Here is a 16,653-nt window from a genome sequence, read left to right as displayed (position 1 = left end):
TCGAACAAAAAAATTCAAATCGTAAGCACCTTTTTTATTTAGACCTCCCTAATTTGACGTCACTAATGGCAAGTTACGATTTGAATATCATAGATCATCAAGACGCAACGTAATAGAATAATTTAACGCGATTTACCTTGTAATGACATAGTATGACTATGAGACACACCCATGTTTCGTAGTAGGTAATAAATAAATAGGCTATTTTGATACCCACATTCGTCACTAGTCACAACTAATTACTATATGTAGAAACCTACGTAGCTGATTATATTATATTCAAGATCTCATCGTTACATGAATCACTTCAAGGTTCGACCAAGTTAACTGTAGTTTCTACAACGTCACACACGGAACTTAACTTTGTGATTCATTTTTTTACAACCTTTCCCATTTATAGATTATCTTTAAAATTATAGAAGTTAATGGTTAAAATGGTTAGCGTTTCTCTGAACCTATTACTTTCTACCTGATTACGTTGAACCTATATTTAGATTTGTTGTTCACATTATCGTTTTTTCCATGTCTTAGGACGGACAAAGCAGTTCTTTAGTCTTTACATCAATGTTCCAAATGTGGTCATTTGTATAGGTATAAGAAAGCATATACTTACCAGATTATAGTTATGTGGTATCAAAAGGCACAAAATCTAGACCGCATCTAATAAGAAAAAAAAATGTTATTGATTGAGTTACCGATCTTAGTCAGACTAAGTTTTATGCCTATTTTCCGAAATTCCTTAAAGATTGGAATAAGCAAAGCGCGTCAAAACAACCAACAAAATCTTCGTAATTCTATATAGTAAATGTGGCACAGTAACAATTTCGTAAACATTTTTTAATAATATAAGCATAGGCGCAACAGACAATAGAAAATATGATTGCATAGAGTGATATAATAGTGAATATGTTTTCGTAAATCTATATTGCACGGTAGCACATATGGTAAACATGGATTCAGTTGCAGTTTACACTTGTCAGCATCAGTTCATATTTAGTGCAACGTTCGCAGTGCGTGATTTAACGGGCTATGAACAATCACATCTGCGAACCAGGTGCGGGGTTGTAAGAACCTATATGCACACGAAATGATGTCACCTATGGATAAAATCATAGATCGGTTGCTAGGACAGCAGGTACCTACTTATTAAATAAAAGAAATAGAATCTATGCAGAAATATAAGAACACTAAAAGTTTTTACTCAGTAATCATTTTAGGTACACAGCTAATAGGGTGATTACTAGTCAAATCAGCGACTTTTAATCAAACGTCATAACGCTCACTTATTAAGGGAGCTTGTATGAAATACACAGATGTAATGTCTTATACATTTGACGTAATTTAACATACTTTTTTAGTTAAATCGATAATTTAAGATGGTTAAAATGGTGATTTAGTCCGCGTGGATTTAGATTTTTAAGAATCCCGCGGGAACTCTTTGATTTTCCGGGATGAAAAGTAGCCTATGTCACTCTCCGGAGCTTTGACTATATTCATGTAACAAGTGTAAATTAAAAATTTATAACACCCCCGACAAGTGAAGGTTACAGTAACTAGAAAAGAGCTGATAACTTTCAAACGGCTGAACCATTTTTTTTGGATTATAGCTAAGAACACTCTCGATCAAGCCACCTTTCAAACAAAAAAAAGTAAATTAAAATCGGTTCATTCGTTTAGGCGCTACGATGCCACCAGATACACAGATACACAGATACACAGACACACAGATACACAGATACACACGTCAAACTTATAACACCCCTCTTTTTGGGTCGGGGGTTAAAAACCAGGTCAATCCGTTGCTCCGCGTTTGAAGTACGAACCAACAAAAAAGTCACTTAGTTTAGAGAAACTAGGTAAGTAAATAAAATCAAATCAGTCTGTCTGAAATGACTTGTATTGGAACACAATACTTTTAGAGTGTTTTTACTTATTCGCGAAGGTTAGACAAAAGACACGAACAGTGAACACGTAGGTACAGATTCTACCAAAGGTACTTGACTCCTAAATAATAGGAAATCTATTATGGAACAGCTACGCATAATCTTATGCAAATTTATGTTAATTCATTAGGGTTTTTGCTAAGCTATGATTAACACACTTACACGCATTTCAAAACTAAAGACAATCAAAGTCGTATGTTTTACAATGAGACCATAAAAGATAAAATCTTTATTTTCAATGTTATCTTCCTTTATTATAATTTGTAAGCAAAAATTAAGCCCCTTTTGTACTATCGGTGGTAGGCATGTAGGTACAAGTAGCTGAGGCAAATTCAATACTATCAAATAAATATTATGATGATAAGCTTTCAAAGGCGTATTAATGACAGTAGAGTCGTTCTGGAATTTAATGGTACAGTCTCTAATGAGTAATTAGTAATTACTAATGGCAAATGTTGATGGAATTATAATATCTTCTTTTAACATTTAATAGCTGTTGCGCCAAATATCTAATGAATTGTGTAACAAAATTAAGGAATGAACTACCTATATTTTAATCAGTTAATAAGCAATTAACTGACCTAGGTTAAAATTCAGATATTGAGAGGCAAAATTGAGCTCGGGGTTTAATAATAATGGTCAAACATTGAAATAAATATTACCAGATAGCTAGGTACTAAAAGTTGTTAAATTAAAGTTAAAAAAAATATTATATACCTATAACTACTTTAGGGTTTAAAATATCGTGAGTGATCTCTATTAAAAATACAAACTTTACATTATAAAACTTCGACTAACCACGTAAGTACAGCTGGTATTAGCTATACCTACACTAATATTATAAGCAAGTAAAGTTTGTAAGTTTGTTTGTAGGAAGTAATCTCTAGAACTACTGAACCGATTTTGAAAATTCTACTGGTGAAGCCGGGGTGGGTCGCTAGTTTGTAATATACTTACTTCTTGATATAAACTCATCTTCTTCAGAAAATGGCGAAAAACTTAAACCTGAACCTTACCCGATTTCCAAAAACGGAAGAGGTTCTCAACTCGGTTCGTTTTTTTAAAACCTTATCAACTGATTCATTTCCGGTTTTCCGTTAAAATCACGCCCTGGTCTGATCAACAATCGATGTCCTTGGTCATAAAACGTTATCAAACAAGAATTTGACAACCGATCATTAAACAATAACGTCATTATAGCATCGGAACTACTTACAAGTGTAAATTAAAAATTTTCAACACCCCCGACAAATCATTTTCAAATAAATAATTATGTATATCTAGGCAACGTCCATCTTGACAGCTTGACATTTTTCAATTGACACTTGAATATTATGAACCTAAGGGTTATCTAACCTTCTTTTCTACAAGAAAACTAGAAAATAGCTGATAACTTTTAAACGGCTGAACCAATTTTTTTGGATTATAGCTAAGAACACTCTCGATCAAGCCACCTTTCAATCAAAAAAAGTAAATTAAAATCGGTTCATTCGTTTAGGCGCTACGATGCCACAGACAGATACACAGATACACAGACACACAGATACACAGATACACACGTCAAACTTATAACACCCCTCTTTTTTGGTCGGGGGTTAAAAAATATGTCAACTGTTATTTCTTTAAGAGGGCTGTCTCCGTCACTCGCTTCTACTCGCTTCATACAATCGTAGTTCCAATTTCATTTGAATACTAAGCAACCAAAGTCCATGAAATTTTGCAGACATATTCTAGAAACTAATATCTATGTCTGTGGTTTTCCAGATTTCTGTTAAAATATTCGGTTTCAAAGTTACGCGGTCTTAAAAATTTACATACAAATCTTTGAGCCCCTGTAATTTTAAAACTACATATTTTTAGAAAAATCTAAAACACCACAGACACAGATATTAGTTTCTAGAATATGTCTGCAAAATTTCATGGACTTTGGTTGCTTAATATTCAAATGAAATTGGAACTACGATTGTATGAAGCGAGTGGAAGCAAGTGACGGAGAGAGCCCTGTTAACACTCATCAAGAAGTTTATAAGTTGCGCGCTCCAAACAAACGTACCTAGTTTGATTCTTATTTGAATGGTAACCAATCAATCAATGTGTCTAGACACGGTCTAGAAATTAGTGTCTGTTTGGCATTTTTTAGATTTCTGTATAAATAACTAATTTTAAAGTTAATGGCCTCAAAGAAATCTAAGCCTGTGTAACTTTATAATTACATATTTTAAGGAAATTTAGCAAAACATAGACACAGATATTTGTTTTTAGAATTTACCTACATATCTACTAAATTTCATTGAGTTCGATTGGTGGAACTTATTCAAATGACAACCTAACTACGTTTGTATCGAGAACGCTGAGTAACACGCTATGGAAACTTCTCCTAAACGAGGAGTTAAAAGTAACATTATCATCATACTTCCCATCACATTAATTACATACACTTAATATTATACAGGCGAAAGTTTGTGTGTGTGTATGTTTGTTACTCTTTCACGCAAAAACTGCTGATCGAATTTCGCTGAAATTCGGAATAGAGATAGATTATACCCTAGATTAACACATAGGTTACTTTTTATCCCGAAAAATCAAAAAGTTCCCACGGTATTTTCAAAAACCTAAATCCACGCAGACGAAGTCGCGCGCGTCAGCTATTCAACAATAAAGTTATCATTTTACATGAAAACATAATTAAGAATCCGTGCCAAGTGTATGCGTACAAATATAGAAGTGCAACAGGTGTGCAACTTTAATCTCAGCCAGCCCGAAGCTCACCGTGACCTAGAATAGGACTAGACACTAACCGCTTGCAATATTACCAAATACGACTACAATGCGCGAATATTATATTCCATATTGCGTTATTGGTAAAGGATTATATAATCCTCTACGGATAAGGCTAACCTGTAATAATTGTATCTAACATGATTGGTTAACCTGATGTCCTTTTTGGCTTGTTTGGCTTTGCAAAATTTTTCATCAGACCATAAAGTTTTAGAGCACGGGTTTCCTGACTTCACATAGGTCACTTTGATGATAACATGATGGAGAATTCTTTCTCTCCCAATGTTTTACTTCATGAGTAGGTACCTACTACTTACTAACGAACAAATTATATAATTACTTATTACTACTTACTAAATCAATTTCCTTTGTTTCAATCAATCGATCTTTCAATTGCCTTTTGATGACATTTATATACTCATCATAACTACGAGAGTTATGATGATTTAATATTGAAACATTTGAAATGAAACCTTATAAGAACAAATGATCAACATGCATCCATGTGCTGAACTCATAAAAGTTTATATAAACAAACCATTTCTTATCACAGGCTGCCTATAGTAACTGCATACACATCGAGCCTGGTCATGGCGAAGATTACGTGGCCTTTTTTATTGCTAGCTTATCAACATTTGCAGTCATTTTCTTTAATATAGGTCTTGGTGTTTATTCTATCAATGTATCTTGAAATTTTCTTCACCGTTAAAGCACGTGATATTCAATTGCTTAAAACGCACATAGCTCCGAAAATAAGAAGTCCGTGGCCTGATCTTCAAATAGGAAGCTGAAGTCTTAACCACTGGGCTATCACCGCTTTAATAGTGAATCAAAACACCGTGAGGAAACTTGTTTACCTGAGAGTTTTCCATAATATTTTCAAAGGTGTCTTCCAATCCACACTTGGTCAGCGTGTTTGGATTATGGCTTAAATCCTTCTCATTCTAAGAGGTAATCTGTGCTCAATAGTGGGCCGGCGATAAGTTGACGATGATCTTGGAAAGAAATTCATCAAACGTATGCGTACAATTGATATAATGGTGAAAAGAAATTGTCACAGACAGAAGACCTGAAATTCCCAAAATTAGAAACAAGACACATTATCAGAAGTGGGATTGACGTACCAACTAATCTTTAAATAACACTTCTGCTTACGTAAGTAATGCTGCTTCATGCAAGAAGTTACCAGAAAGGCAGTTAAGAATAATTGCATAAGGGTTTTTAACATTACGCCTTTGGTAGGCATGTAGGTACCTATTTATTAGTTCTGTAAAATGTAAATTATGTTTGCATTTTTCATTAATATAGAGCTATAAACCTCAATGAACAGGGTTTTATTACACGTTGCCCGTATCACAGAATATACCTGTTTATTGCATACACATTGAATACTAAAGCAAAGATGACCTGGTTTCACATATTGGTTCGACTTCTCTACGCTGAATTTGTAAATATTAACACATGGACGTGTATTGTGCCTCATAATATAGCTATCTATTACCTATTCAGCATGACAATACTAGTAAACCTTCGACACTTCATAGCGAACAGATTTAACCATCTCCCATTGACAAGGACAAAGCTATGTGTAAAAACAAGCGGGACAAGGACAACGCTTAACATAGGTGTACCCTTACGTTGCAGGTGCGGAAGGGCGAATGTGTCGCTTCTTTACGTACTAATAGCACACTTTACGACAGTTAGGGAACTTCTACAAAACGTCGAGGCTTAGACGTCACTGGCAGGCGTCAAATGTTAGTAGGTACATTTGACGCAGGTAGCCGCTACGGATTTCTGAGAGACTGCTCCCGTGATCGCAAAATTATTGTATCTAAAGTATGATTGACGTCCACGTGCGAGTTGAAACTATTAAACGTTTGCGTAATCTATTGATAGTTGGTACTTCCTTTAGACTATTATACATAATAATAATAGGTCTCTGGCTCTCCCTTGCTAGACACTGAGGCGCGGTAAGCAAAGCAAAGTTTTTTATAGGCGTAGTTGAATAATAAACATGCAAGAGAGCTGATAAGACAGTAAATTTTTTGTATCCATTAAACTTGTTTTATAACTTGTAATCATTTACTTTGCAGCAATCTCTATTAGAGATGCTGTCATTGTTAATGTTTTCCATCACATTACTAATGGTGCATCCACACCACAGTCACTTTTTGTAGAGTAATGTTTTGCAACGCTTGAAAGTGTTGTTTTACAGAAAGTAACTTCTGTGTGGATGTACCTTTTTAAACAAACAAATTTCAAAGTCAAACCGTGAAATCCGTGTTTGGTTAGGGGAGACAATATTATTCTTAAGTTATCCTTTCTCCTAAAAGATTTCCGGGCAGAACATTCGGTTGAGGGAGACTATTAGACGCACTAAAACTCTTTCGGAGCTATTAGGTACTCAAAGCAATAATTCGGAAGACTCCTTGACGGCCTCTTATTCACTAATTTCGATAACACCTTTACCGTTAAAAGCCGATTCACACCAATTGCGTATGCAGAACGTATACGTGACACGAGCGTAGTGATGCACGTAAACCCCTACACACCGGTTTACTCTTACGTCAACGCTTTACGCAAGGGCAAAGTCAAAGTGTGGTCTATGGATCTTAGGTTGAAATCTATAGACCGCACTTTGACTTTGTTTAGACTTAAGTTTCAGTTCAAACGAGACAGATTTATGCCAGCGGTATAACGCTGTCTCGTTTTAACAGTGTCATAAGTCTGAGCAAAGTCAAAGTGTGCTCTATAGATCTCAACCGTAGTCAAGATGCTCTTCCCGCTAACATAGCATTGGTAATAGGATTTGCTGATGAACGCTCCAACAATGCTAAGTGCTCGTTATAGGGCAATTAGCAACTGTGTGACTTGCCTCAATTGGCACTAATTTTCGAAGTATTTCATACGGCACATGTAAACAGATACTTACCTAGTTATCACGTTTCAGTATTTCGTGAACTACGAGATAAATAAGGTGTTATATTGAAATCTTTGAATAACGCAATGTAGCCTACTTTCAAATACTCTGTAGCTGATTCCGCGGGATTTTTTAAACTGATAGTTTAAAAAATCCCGCGGAATCCCGTCATTCTAGTTTGGGAATTATTTACAACCGAAATAGCCCTAATTCGCGCGAGCGTTAAAAAAGCGTTGCGTTAAATTAAAACCCGGCGTTGCGCTAAAAATACAAAGTGCGCGTTAAAAAAGCGTTGACGTGTGAGCAGAGACTTGGGAATGCATTTGTTCTATTTGAACGCTTTTTTAACAGACGTTAAAAAAGCTCATGTGCGAATGAGGCCTTAGAGTGTCATTACTTGTATTTGTTTGTTTACAATCTCCAGACTCTTAATTGTTTTTAAAGTTGTACATCATCAGTATGACGCTAAATTATCGTTAGGTAGTATTAGAACGCACATTTAGGCTCCAATAGCCCGCATGTCACGTATACCGAGCCTATTTTATATGCATTCACAAATTACATCTGGTTCAATGTCACATAACAGTACACAATAGGTACAAAGATGCGGTTGTTGTATAACAGTGATACAGTATAATAGCTGCTTATTACCTACATATTATGGATTTAAAAGTAAAATCCTACATCAGAACTGAATCAATCGCATAAAGTTACCAACGCTTAAAGTAGAATAGAATAAAAACTTTTTTTTCAATCAATTTGCATTTAGAGATTCTTCATCATCACGTACTGGACTCCCTTCGTAAAAACAAGGTTCAGTAGGAAAAAACCGGCCAAGTGCGAGTCAGACTCGCGCACTGAGGGTTCCGTACTCGGATATTTTTTCCTATATTTTGCAAGATAAATCAAAAACTATATACATAAAAATAAATAAAAATCTGTTTTAGAATTTTAAACACAAACACATTTTAATTTTTTTTAAATGATGTAACTATAAATTCACTGTTTTCAAAATTCCTGTACTTGTGCTATAAGACCTACCTGCCAAATTTCATGATTCTAGGTCAACGGGAAGTACCCTATAGGTTTCTTGACAGACACGACGGACCGACGGACGGGCGGACGGACAGACAGATAGACAGACATACAACAAAGTGATCCTATAAGGGTTACGTTTTTCCTTTCGAGGTACGGAACCCTAAAAATTTTACTTTTTGCGTTGGCTGGTGGCTCTTTCACCTACTGCGGGTATTGCAGACTATTTCAATGTAACAACGCACCTTACACCTTTATAGTAGCTTCCAGGTAGGTAGGATTTCCCTGCAAAGACATTTAAATAAGAATATACATAATAATATTTTGAAACCACAAGAGTAGGTATATGCAACTCATTTGTAATAGTAAATCGAATTTGCAATGGGAATTATTTTGCCTTGTTGAATAATGCTCATTCTGGGAATATAACGGACGTGATTATTTCATTGTGAAATTTCAGAGAAAACGAGTTAAATGACTTCATCGTAAAACGTCCAAATTGCAAAAAATTTATAGTAGGTACTTACCTACTTAGTTATCATCGGACATGGATGATTGCACATTTTAAATTTTACCGTTACGATAACAAATCAACTGACTTGATGCTACGGTAAAGAACGTCAACCTGAAATTGTGATAAATAAAAACGTAGGTAACGAAAAATAAAATGATTTACAAAGATTTTATACAATCCATACTAGTATTATAAATACGAAAGTGGTTCTGTCTGTTACAGTTTCACGACCCATCCGCTTGACAAATTCTGACGGGTACAGTAATTGCTTGCATCCCGGAGACGTACAGGCTAATTTTTACCTCGAAAAGAAAGTTCCCAAAGGGGGTAAAAACCTAAATCCACGTGGACGCAATAATTAAGTAACATATCTACTAATTAAAATGTATCGTTGAAGTATGAGTTTCAAGATCGATTTAGTTGAAATAAAGATTCATAATCATTTTTCTGATAAAAGGAAGGATAAAAAATTAGGCAAAACTTTTGACTGAGGAATCCAAAAATTATAAGAGATTCAAAAATGTTCAAAACATAGATACATACATAGGTGAAAACATGTTTTTGATTTAAATAGGTAAGGTATTAGTATGCACGTTGTAACCCTCAGCACGGGCAAGGTGATCGAGTCACGGCCGGCACAATTGCACCAGGTAGGGACAGCTGTACTATTAAACTAAACATTAGTGCCATCCGCATTACACGGGACAATGTCGAGGACGCGTGAGAAATTACCAATAGCGAAATAGTCTTAGAAGACGGAAAAACGGTCGTTTGTTACTAAAACTAACGCATACATTTATCTTTATATTTACCTTTATTTATCTATAGTATAGAAATAGATAGATATATTAGAGTTAGAGTCTATAGTACATATTATGAGGAGTGTATTCGGTTCTATACAAACGATGTTCGATTCTTATTTGAATAATAATATTAACGGAACAAATTCAATGAAATTTTGTAGACACGCACTATTAACTTTTTGTGGTGCCCGTAAAAATTGTAGTTTCAAAGTTGCACAGGCTCAAAACTAAACTTGTGTATGTAACTTTACTCTGTAACGTAGACTGCTAAGGATTTTCACAATTTGCTCCAAAGCCAGTCGAATAATCGAATTAGGTACCTGTATACTTACTAATATAATAAACGAAAACGATTTGACTACTAAAGATTATTTCAGAGGATTGATAAAGTAGTTGTACCTAGGTACTTAAGTTTCAGCAAACAAGTGTCGTTAATTGGCAGCAATTGATTAGCACCACGGCGACGCGAGGACGTGTTTAAATGGTCCATTAGGTGCGCTGATGGCTGCTCAATTTTCTATAGGCAGCCATTTAAACATTAACGTCAGGGAAACTTCCGAAACTCCACTCGACAATCCGGGTCTATGGTCAATATAACCTAAATATATGTAGTCCTATTCTCAGGATGCAGGATGGCACTAATTTCATCAATTTAGGGTATAACAGAATAGTGTCAATGTTACAGACATTACGTATTAATTTTTTAAAGTTGTGCGGTGTTGTATGTAGTATGACACCTGACAGAAACGATGCTGAACTCTGTCTCGCTCACTCATTTGGGCAACTATTTTCGCTGCCCAACCAATGAGGAGCCACGTTTGTTCCCTTGTTTGCCATACAGTACCCCATCCCAAACGTCCGTTAGGAAACTTAGCTTCGACAATCTTTTGCAATTGCAGTCTAATGATTTGCTCTCATCTTGTTTTCCAGGTGATCCGATCTCATGCATCAGCGACGGCGCTGTTCCAGGGCATATCCTGAACACGTACTGCTGGATTACTTACACATTCACTCTGCCCTTCAGTGGCCACAAAGGTGTTGCACATCCCGGCCTTGGCAACGATTATGACGAAGAGAAACGTCACCATTCCTACTATCAGTGGGTGCCTTTTATGCTCTTCTTCCAGGTAAATACCCTAACTTTTTTCTTAATATCCCTACTAATATTAAAAATGCGAAAGTGCGCCCATCTGTCTGTTTACCACCTTTTCACAGACTATCAGTTAAACAAATTTTGACGAAATTTGGTACAGAGATAGCTTACAGTCCGGAGATGAGAGACGGAGAGGTATAGGCTACTTCTTATCCCGAAAAATCAAGGGGCTCCCACGAGATTTTGAAAAATCCGAAGCTTGCGGACGAAGTCACGGGCATCACCTAGTTAGGTATATTTTCAACATGACCAGTATTTTTCAGGACTGATGACTAGTATAGGTAGGACTACGTACATACTTATAAACATGATATCAAAACAGGCAAATTCGCAATTATTAGGGGACGCCCATACTAGGTCAGTTAATTTCGTGTATCCTTAAAGCATAACTCATAACTACAAGAATTTTTGAAATAACATAAAAAATATCAAAAAATTTAATTTCATTTTTTCAGGGTCTCCTGTTCTACATCCCTCACTGGATCTGGAAGAACTGGGAAGAAGGCAAAGTCCGCATGATATCCGATGGCATGCGTGGAACAACTGCCATCATTGCTGACGACAAGACGAACCGTCAGGTAAAAAAAATACACTTTCAGAGAAAAATCACTTCGTTGTCTGTCTGCCTGTCGTGTCTGTCAAGATCCGTCAAAGGAATCAAACCTGCCGGGTACAAAAGGGTACTTCCCGTTGACCTAGAATCATGTAGCAATGTCCTATAGCACAAGTAAAGGAACATATACGAAAACCGTGAATTTGTCATGATACATCACAAAAAAATACCTAAGTGTTATTTTTATACGATGATACAGAACCTTTGGCGTACGAGTTCGACTCACTAGTTTTTAAAAACTGTCACCTATTTCGATTTTCATACCAAGTTGCTTACACATAATGTTGGCAATATGAAGACATCAGTGTGGGAAAACCCCCAATTTAGACAGAGAAACAGACAAAAGTAAAAAATATCGAATATCCATTTCTTAATGGACCAAATCCATAAACGCCATATTATAAGTACTTTATCACAATAACTGTAAATAATTCTTTACGTACAACTAACTGTACATATAAACGAACTGCGTAATAAATAGATTGGTTCCTCGTATTTGATTTACATATTATTTCGTATAATTTGTTACACGTAATAGTGAATTACGAATAGGTACCGTGATAAACAGCTAATTTGAGTTTATGGAATAAATACACCTTTTACCTTATAAAATTGTACACACGTAAGTGGGACCACTTGATTCTAACGCAGCTTTAAATACTGCCCCAAGTTTTATCAAAATCGGTCAACTAGAACCCAAGATACAGATTGAACGTGATGCCGAGAGCAAAGGTTAGTCTATACTAATATATGATTAAGAGGTATTTGAAGGTTTGTATGTAGGGATTAATATCCGGAACTAATGATCCGATTTTGCAAATTCTTTCATTGATAGATAGCTACATTATCCCCGAATTCTATAGCAGCTATAGACTACATTTTATCACGCGGACGAAGTCACGGAGCAAAAGCTTGTTAGTCTATAAATTACAAGATATACGTTATTAAATTGTCCGGTGGGAGGCTTCGGCTGTGGTTAGTTATAACCCTACGGGCAAAGCAGTGCCGCCAAGCGATTTAGCATTCCGGTGCGATGCCGATTGGGAGTATGGGTTTGATGAAATGCCATACCCCTTCCAAGTTAGCCCGCTTCCATCTCAGACAGCATCATCACTTACCACCAGATGAGATCGCAGTGAAGGGCTAACTTGTAAAACTTTCAATCTTGGTAATAGTAAGAGTCATATTTTCTACAAACGTAAAAGAAACAACAGTTCACAGTACATACAGTAGTTGTAACATGTCAAGTTGTACAATACCAGGTAAACAGACGATAGTATCATTATAGACGCACGAATTCAATTTGTGATGATATTACCTACTTCTTAATCATGAGCATACCGACCAGCTCTCTCAATTGGCGCAATTAAGATAAGGCGTACTAATAAAACTCGATGTCCCTCATAGTTGACCTCAGCCTCATTGTTGCGTAATGCAATCGATAGTATTTACAAATCGGAATTTTAATTATATATGAATTCCAGTTTTGTCCTTTGTCCTTAACCTAAGTTAACGTTAACTGTGCATAAACAGAGTGAGGGAATCTCGTTTTTGATCCTGAATCGGCATCTGTCAAATATTAGGCTAGGGTACAGGGGTGACGTGGCGACCTAGTCGTCTCATAGCGTCAAATGTAGACAGCATTTGATGCCTGACAGTGTAGGTGAAGCCTCGACTTTATAACTTTTAACTGTCGTGAACTGTGGCATCAATCTGTAATTTACTGAAAAATGTGGAGGATTAACATCTCCATCCAGTTTTGGCAGATTCCCTGCAGTTAACGTTAACTTAAAAAGTAACGCTCAGGCCACAGCAATTTCAAATTGAACCTTATCGAAAGTGCAAAATACATTAACATTATAAATTTTGTTTTCGTTGACGTTTTTAAAAGCTCTTTCTTAGGTCGCTTGATTCGTATGTTGTCATTCCGTCGGGCGGAATTAATTGGTCACTGATTTTGGCTACTTCCAATTGTCCTATTGAATTGAATTGAACGACAGATGCGTGTGATTTGGAGGACAATAGATGAATGTGATTCCATTGAGCGTTTCTTATGACAGAGGTGGAAGGTGGGCATTGGGACTCTGATGACAGTCGAATTTGAACTTATTGGCTTTGTTTTCATGAGTGCTTTTAAAAAATACAGCGGAAAGAGCCTGATGATGGAAATGGAAGAATCTGCTTGATAAAGCTTTTTTATTTCAAATTTTCTCGTTTATATGCACTAACTTTATGACTGCCTCAAAGCTTAATTTGCGCATAGTACGAATGTATAAGTGTATTGAAGGTGTGCGGCTGTGTGAACATCAGATCTCAGCCCTCAGATGTTCTATTGTAACTAGACACAATCTAAGTAACAACCGTTTCCAGATACGGGGACTAAAGTAAACTTGTTGCCAGATCCTTTTTTTTAAACGCACATGCAAACTATGGAATCAACTCCCATCGGCGGTGTTCCCACTAGATTACAACATGGGGTTATTAAAGAGCGGACCAGCTTTCTGAAAGGCCGGCAACGTATCGGCGGTACCTCTGGTGCTGCAAATGTTCATGGGTAATCACTTAACACCAGGTGACCCGCCTGCTCGTTTGCTCGCTATTTTTTTATAAAAAAAAACATAAAACACTATTATAGAATCTCCTTGATCTGGGATTAACCTTTTTTATTTATTTTCAGAACCGCTTGGTCCAGTACCTTCTCGACACGCTTCACATGCATAACACCTACTCTTTCGGGTACTTCTTCTGTGAATTTCTGAACTTCGTCAATGTGGTGAGTATTGCACAATTTATTGTTTAAAGAGCCTACTTGTATGATATGAAGATGGTGTTTTAATAGAAACGTTATTTTTTAGGTTGGCAACATTTTCTTCCTGGACACGTTCCTTGGCGGGGCTTTCTTGTCTTATGGAACTGATGTAGTGAGATTCTCTAACATGAATCAGGAACAACGTACAGATCCTATGGTAAGAATTGTCAATTAATTCCCACGAAACGCTTTGTTCAACGTTAAACTAATACGAGCCATTAAGATGCTGAGTGCCTTTCCGACGTCTATGTTTCCTGCCACGTAGGTATAACTTGGCATCTTCTAGGCACCTAGACTTCATGATTGCTTTCCAACCAAGCATGATTGTCGTCAAACGCATGCGTACATAACTTACCATAGAAAACCAAATATCTACTGTGCACTGTGGAGCACTTTTAATGATTGTAGCAAAAACTGAAAAAGTTTGCTAGTGCAGAAGCAAGGTCGTACATTGAATAAGCCTAAACGCTGTAAGGAATCTATGATTTAGTAGGTACTTTACAAATTATGATCAATGTGTAATGGTTAATATTATTTCGCAGATTGAGGTGTTCCCCAGAATAACGAAATGTACATTCCACAAATACGGAGCTTCTGGAACGATCCAGAAACACGATGCCCTCTGCGTCCTCGCTCTAAATATCCTTAACGAGAAGATATTCATCTTTCTCTGGTTCTGGTAAGTTGATATATCTTCGACTGCTATACCCTATCCGCAGAAAGAACTTAGTATAGCGTTTTCTGTTACGTAATCCCATACAAATGATCAAGACAAAGGTTGGTGCCTCAAAATGGTTAGCGCCCACTGAGTGGGATTCTTCTTTCCACGAATAGGTTTTTTTATTAAGTTTTAGCTTGTTTTCGTACATTTGTTTGAAATCTTGGAATAGATTCTTCAATCATTTTTACTGAACCGATTCTAATGGAACTCCGGAACATGAGATTCGTTACCATGACAATACAATGATCCAATTCAACAATCCCAATGCTGCAGCGATACTTCCCATTTAAACTGCGAAGATCACAGATCTTCAGATTAAAATGTTTTGATATTGGAGATATGAATGTATGCACCAAATATGAGCTTTGTACTGATTTCAAATCCTCAATCCTGATGTTACAGGGGTAATGAACCATGCAGGCAAAGAAAATTCTATCAATTAATGCTTAGGATGAAATAATATTGTTTATCATCTCTTGTCTTTACATTAACATTTCAATGTATTTTGTTTATATGACCTAAGCCGAAGCGCAATTATGAACAACCTTGTATCGGTGAATGAACTTATTATGGAACAGATTTTTTTCCTTTTGGTTCGACCCAAACGCCCAGGTCCAAAAACAGAGGCAATTAAAATTATCTAAATTCTCATAATATTACCAAGCACTTAATTTTTTATAGACACTATTATACTGTTGAATTCGACCCGCAAACAATAACCATTCATTAATCTAAAGGTGATTGCATACCGGAATACCAGCAAGAGGCGCATGCTATGCGCTGGAAATGTAAACGCATGATACGGGCACGCCGAAAAAATGTGGTTGATGCAATTAGAAGTCGGTGCTAATGTGAACTCTGCTGACGCACTCTATTCGGCCGACTGGTTCTGCTAACGGCTTTCGCATTTTCAGTACTGAAAAATTCGCCTCTTGTCGCTCTTGCGACCGTACACGATCACCTTAAATTTCTTTTTTTTAATATTCTAGGTTCATCATCCTCTCCATTGTCTCTGGTTTGGCTCTCGTTTACTCGGCAGCCGTCATCCTCTTGCCGAGCACCCGCGAGACTATCCTCAAGCGTCGATTCCGTTTTGGATCCCCCAATGGCGTGGAAGCACTTGTTAGAAAGACCCAGGTATGTCTACTTGATACTCCGGTGAATTAACTTAATAGTAAAGTTTTCTCATTTAGTAGTTAGTACATACTATTCCTATTTCACCCCGAAATTTTCATGCTTAAATTGAAATAGACTTGTCCACCACTAGGTCATATAGGCCTTAGTACAACTTATAAAATGGGTTGGTGTAACCTGACATTTGGTGAGTACAGGCAAGCGTTGTGATTTGATAAGTCTACCTATAC

At 36.5% G+C, this 16,653-nt stretch overlaps 2 protein-coding genes across 5 annotated transcripts in view; one reads left to right on the top strand and one right to left on the bottom strand.

Moving 5' to 3' along the window:
- The window catches only part of LOC123867150 (dedicator of cytokinesis protein 3), a 78,884-nt gene that overhangs the window by 48,556 nt on the left and 13,675 nt on the right, over positions 1-16,653 (bottom strand). The window lies entirely within an intron of this gene.
- The window catches only part of LOC123867152 (innexin inx3), a 33,108-nt gene that overhangs the window by 14,166 nt on the left and 2,289 nt on the right, over positions 1-16,653 (top strand). Inside the window, exons 3-8 of the mRNA XM_045909041.1 lie at positions 10,924-11,120; positions 11,602-11,724; positions 14,437-14,532; positions 14,615-14,725; positions 15,111-15,247; positions 16,279-16,426. Of these exons, the coding sequence (XP_045764997.1) occupies positions 10,924-11,120; positions 11,602-11,724; positions 14,437-14,532; positions 14,615-14,725; positions 15,111-15,247; positions 16,279-16,426 (812 nt within the window). The remainder of the gene's footprint in view (positions 1-10,923; positions 11,121-11,601; positions 11,725-14,436; positions 14,533-14,614; positions 14,726-15,110; positions 15,248-16,278; positions 16,427-16,653) is intronic.

Source organism: Maniola jurtina, chromosome 7 (genome assembly GCF_905333055.1).
Source record: "Maniola jurtina chromosome 7, ilManJurt1.1, whole genome shotgun sequence".
Classification (NCBI taxonomy): Eukaryota; Metazoa; Arthropoda; class Insecta; order Lepidoptera; family Nymphalidae; genus Maniola; species Maniola jurtina.
This window is presented reverse-complemented; position numbering and strand designations above follow the sequence as displayed.